At 42.1% G+C, this 6,000-nt stretch overlaps 1 protein-coding gene across 1 annotated transcript in view; it reads left to right on the forward strand.

Annotated features, from left to right (window-relative positions):
* palm2akap2 (PALM2 and AKAP2 fusion) overlaps positions 1 to 6,000 on the forward strand; it is a 184,841-nt gene that overhangs the window by 116,768 nt on the left and 62,073 nt on the right. The window contains exon 6 of the mRNA XM_078288919.1: positions 5,672 to 5,786. Coding sequence (XP_078145045.1) covers positions 5,672 to 5,786 — 115 coding nt within the window. The remainder of the gene's footprint in view (positions 1 to 5,671; positions 5,787 to 6,000) is intronic.

Genomic DNA, 6,000 nt, shown 5'->3' on the forward strand with positions numbered 1-6,000 from the left:
TGCATGATGCTGGACAATACATTATGATAAGATGTTAATTACGCTCTCTTCAAAACAGACAGTGTTTTCAGAATCGCTATCAGGCGTGTTACTAAATTTGTCACGTTCCTGCTAAAGCCGAGACAATAGACTGTTGTATCTGGATGAATATCTCCTTGAATTGATTTTAAATAACAATGAATGACCCCCAACTGTGGAGATTATAGTTTATTCATTAGACAATGGCATAAGGTCACAGTCATGGAAATGCCAATTTTATATGATAAGAGGCCGATCACATGCATTGTTCAGTTTTAAAATGGCAGATGTAAACTAGCAGATTTCACATCAACATAACAACATAACACAGACTTTGAACTGGGACAATATACAGTACAACAACACACTAACACACAATTCAGCTAATTTTTCTGAGACTACATACTGATGTAAATGGGAACTTCGTCCTGTACACACTGTACACTTTAAAACACACAAACACCACACTGCTGAAGATGAACTTTAGTCAAAACATTGGCAGATTGTAGTTTTAGTTCTACAAACATTTCTCGAAGGCAGAAAGCTGCTCTGGAGGCAGGAATAATCTGATTGGTTGGTTGTGTTCGGAGCCGCGTACTAACGTACTATTCATACTAAGTATGACGTGAAATTGAGTATGTAGTACGTTCCAACTGCATAGTATGTGAATTTTGCGTACGCGAGAAATGCCCAGATGTATACTAGATTAGCAAGAATTTCTGAGTATGCGGCGTGAGCTTACTGCACATACTCAACCGCCCCAGAATGCATTGCGTCTCTTCAGACTGCGGAATGGCGGACTGCGAGGCGGACGGTCCTGGTCCCAAATCTCCGAAAACGTCGCAGCAGATTTACAAACAGGCGTTATTTGGATAAACTGACCACATATTGGGAATCTACATGGTTACTTTCTCACCTGAAAAAATATTAAAACTTAATAAAGTGACATATTAACAGTCGTAGAGCCAAAATTACAACAGCTATTAGCCTGCTTTAAAATCACTGCCGGCTGGTGCGAAATGCATTCTGGGATACTTGGCTGTATACTTCAGTGTGAACAGTCTGCTGGTAATGGCATACTTAATTTCATAATTTCAATCATTTAGTAGGCAGTATGCAGTACATACTCATTGAGTATGTAGTAGGCAGTACGTTAGTATGCGGTTCCGAACACAACCGTTGAGTTAAACCTCAGTGGGCGGAGCCAAAGAACCACAGTTTTTCTGGCTAAGTAGGTAAGAGAGGAGGAAGCGAATATTATGAAGCCTTATGAAGTGACAGGAGTGACGTGTTTGAGCGTAACAGCAAGTTGGAGAATTAATTGTTCAACGTTGGCGGAGGTTTACGTTCTTCTCGTTTCTATTTTGACCAGAGTTCCTTCTCTGCCAGTTCAAGTTAGCCAGTTAGCTAACTCGCGCTCTGAAAAAAAACTGTGGTTCTTTGGCTCCGCCCACTGAGCTTTAACTCAACCAATCAGATTATTTCTGCCTCCAGAGCAGCTCTGCCTCTGAGAAATGTTTGTAGAAATAAAACTTCAATCTGCAGCTGGATGCTGTGCTGGCTCAAAAAAAAAAAAAAAAAAGTTTGACTACGTTTTCCAGAGTTTGGGGCTTTATTCCCACTGGACCCACCCTGCTAAAAAATCTATGCACTCATGTTTCTGTAAAGTGTTTTAGATAAAAAAACAAAACAAAAAAAACGCCCCCACATGTCTTACAGTACATTCAGTACAGTGTGTGCTAGTGTTTTGTTCATGGTCATTGATGCTGATATGAAGGGTGAGCGCAATTTATCTGGGAATACCGTGGGAAGACTCGGTCTGTGGTATTGTTGGTACTGATGGAACCTTAATCTCTGTCTCTCACACACACACACACACACACACACACACACACACACACACACACACACACACACAGTATTGTAGACATGCACAAACATGCACGAATGCAATCACTCACACACACACACACACACAATCGCATGCACACAATCACACACCGATGCATGCAAACAAGTGAAACAAGCACAGCAGACACACACACACACACACACACACACACACACACATTCCATGCGTCCCAGAGGAGTGTACTCTCAAGTATTGTGAGTTCTGGCAGTCAATGAGGAAGCAACGCTGGTCCTCCTCCCTGACCGCTTCCTAGTATTGTTGTTACATCCATCTCTTAAATGTGTGTGTAGGTGTGTGTGTGTGTGTGTGTGTGCGTATGTAGGTCTCATTTCAGATGCATGTGATTCGGGGAATATCACTGGTGTCTCATGCAGGTGCAGATTAGGATTTAGACTAATACTCTCCCTCTGAAAGACACTTGAACACAGTAAAACTGAGACTCACGCCCTGCACAGACGGGATTACTGTTACGGGACGTTATGGGTGATGTAATTCTTCAGGCTTCATGTCAGGCTGATCTCAGCGAACAGGATAAATCTCTTCATTCCACAGAATTACCGAGCCGTTTCATTGTCATGAATATTTCACACTCGATACTCAAAGTACAACTTTCCAACAAAACGTCCCACTGAGCAGAAGATTTGCTTTCAGCGTCTCGTCTCTGCTTTAGCTCTCATACAGCCCAGGATGTGTTTTTTGGGAGCGTATATCCCAGTTTTAGACCAAGCAGTAAATACATTATTACATATTTAAACTATGCACAAGATAATACTTTAATTTTGTCATTTACCGCAGAAGACGCAGTCTAAGATGTAGACGTTACTAAACTTTTACTTTTAAACCCTGTGTAGCTGAATGGTCGATAAACTATTTAGACATCTTTTAAACGGCTAAGGTTGCCGTAGCAAAGGTTGAAATGGGAGTTGTTTTTTTGTTTTGTTAACCTCTCAAAAAATTCTAATTTGCATCAAACACAGGCTGCCAGTCTGTGCACTATTAGACTTGATAGAAGCTGTGGCAGTTTGCTGTCAGTTAGTTTGTCCTCTAGGTATTACTTTAACTATTATCTCTGCAGGAACTTGCCCACTCTGTAATAATCACAAGTAAGCCCCTCCACCCCTCCACCCCTCCACCCCTCCACCCCTCCACCCCTCCACCCCTCCCGGCCCCTTTAGCTACAGTGGCTTGTAATTGCCACAATCCGGTGGAACAGTGCCGTCGGACAGCTATACTGAGTGGGATGAAAAGCAAGAAATATGTGTTTACTGTTGAGTCTTAAGCGGAATATTGTATAAAGACTTTTGCAATATTGTGCAAACAACGCTGGGCAATAATAAATATGATGTTCTCAGCAATAACAGGCGTCCAATTACAGTACGTTTGATTTGAGGCGGAGAGGGAACAGAGATTGAGTGGGCACAAGGGGAAGAGCAAACTTCAGATTACAGTAACGACTCGGTGTTGAGCTCATTAGGGCCAGAAAACACTGGATCGCTATTCCCTCATTTGTATTTCCCTACATAGTGCTGCTCTATTAGCGCACTAATTAGCGGTAACTCACACATGATTAATGGGTGAATTCGGACACTTAATTCATCATCATTCATCATCAACCTGCGTCTGCATTCACCAGTCGCATAAACAAATGTTTCAACTAACATTTGACAAGTTACCAATATTCCTTCAGAGCCAACCATATATGTGTCACTAGCTGACATTAAACAGAAAAAAAATATTCACCGACGTTCCCATCTAGGCGTTTTCCGACCTGTCGCCATGTCGGTGAATAAATATTCTATGCCTCGGAGTTGTGTGTGCGGCTACTTTTTTCTGTTTATTTTCACACAGCCAGCACTTCGCCAATCCAGGTGTGTGGTTTCCTTCACGTTTTGGACTTCTCACTAGCTGACATTAACAAAAAACACGTTACAATAAGCTGTGTACCGTATAACTTGCAGCTAGAGATAAATACCTTCCTGAACAACAGACCTTAATGTTAATGTTAGCGTTAACGAGCTCAAATTAGCGTAACAAAACGTGCACTTATAATTAGTTATGAATTGGCAGTTAAAAGAAAACATCTTTAGAATAGCTTGACATCTTTTTGGTACCAAAAAAAGTTTATTCACTTGCATTTGTAAACGAGGTTTGGTGAAGAAGAGGATGCTGTCATTATAAAACCACGGAAGGGTTACAGCTTCGTTGCTTGGTAACGGCCAGGTGACGACAGACTCGCACTGCATTTTGGTATACTTTCACCGTTTTAGTGACCAGGCTTGTTCACTAGATATTACAGTGCATTGTGGGAAATATGTAGTGCCCTCAAAATCATTCCACGATTCGGACACTAACAAAAAATGTCTGACGTACGTATTAGTGCCCTAAAACGCAGATAGTGATCCATTCCTGTCTCTCACTGGAAAATCTGCTGTTTCATCCTCTTATATGTTCATGTAGAATGAGCCGCATGTTTTCTGTCGTTCTCTGATGCTCAAACAGAAAAGATTAAACTGTCTTCTGGGGTTTTCTGACGCAGATCGCTCTACTGCAGTCGTTTTCAATCGTGTGCCTCCATGAAGTCAGCAGGTTTTGCAGCAGCTGATCCCACCGACCAGCTTCAGGAGGAGCTGATCAGTGAAATCAGCTGCAGCTGTGTTTGGTTGGAGTGAAAACCTGCAGTTTGGTGCAGTACATGACTGAAGTACTACTGCAGTGGTTCTCAACATGGGGTCCGGGGACCACCAGAGGTCCTTGAGAGGGTTCTAGGGGGTCCCCAGCAAATTGATGAATTGTTAAACCACCTTCACCGTTAATAATTAGTTTACAAGAAGTGAACACAGTTAGAGAATGTAGAATAATGACTATTTTGATCATAGTTTCACTGTTATCGCTCTACCTACAATACAAATAGTCATGGGATTCTGGACAAAATCATATCTGACAATAAAAATAGTCTCAGATTTGGGTCAGAGAGACAAAATCTCATCAAATGGGGGTCTGTGGCCTTAGTGTGGACTAAATTAGGGTCCTTGACATGAAAAAGGTTGAGGATCACTGACCTACTGTGTTGTGTGGTGCTATATTGTTATTGATACTGAAAGCCTAACTCCAGCCATTTTCAACCTGGATCCTATTCTGTTACCATCATACCAGCTGACATCTGACCGAAATCTCATCAACGTCTTGCCTGCTGTCCAATCCAGTCCTATAGAGCCAGTGGAGTCTGCAAAAATCACCCCAAAACCACCCAAAGCACGTCTTTGCCACTATATTGATGGCTCGCTCTGCAATGAGGCATGTTGGTAGAAAGATGTAAATTAAATGATCTAAAGTCAGGCCTTTCTCCTGCAGTTTTGATGCTGCCTTGGCCGTTGCTTTAGCTCTGACTACATGGTAGAGTAAAATAAGCAGTGAAAGTTGTCAGGTCATGGGTAAACTGAAAATTAAAATGCTTTTGGGGTTGATGTTGTGTCCAGTGGATCTGTGGTACTGTATTGGAGAGACGCACCCAGGCAGAAAATGGTGGTAAAATAGAGTCCAGGTCGAAAGTGCTTGTTACGCTTTTAGCAGAACAATCTGCTGTATTCTGTGGCTCGCTTCTGTTCAAAGAGCATTATACTGAGCTGGTTCTGTGACGTTCCTATAGAATATGGCCTAATGTCTTTCTGCAGCTCTCTTGTGCTGTATTGGTCTCCTCCGACCCCCTGACAGAAAGCGTTCTCTTGTCTTGTGTGGTTGCAGACTGGAGTCTGAGATCGGCGCTCTGGAGAGCGAAGAGTCCCAGATCTCGGCGAAAGAGCAGGTTCTGCGAGAGCGGCTGAAAGAGACGGAGCGCTCTATAGAAGACCTGCAGAAGGTAGGAGAACGTCAACCGCCTAGAACAGCTTTCACAGACGCAACTTAACACTAAAATCACTCTTCTCCATTCTTCATTCTTCTCTTGGGGGTCGGGTTAGAGTACTCAGATTACTTGGAAATTATGGGAACTAATAATTTAATGCCTTTGTTTTTTAATCCATTATTAGTTGCCTTTTAAAATTAGTAAAATTAGAATGCTTTTATTTATTATT

Source organism: Centroberyx gerrardi, chromosome 2, assembly GCF_048128805.1.
Source record: "Centroberyx gerrardi isolate f3 chromosome 2, fCenGer3.hap1.cur.20231027, whole genome shotgun sequence".
NCBI classification, from domain to species: Eukaryota; Metazoa; Chordata; class Actinopteri; order Beryciformes; family Berycidae; genus Centroberyx; species Centroberyx gerrardi.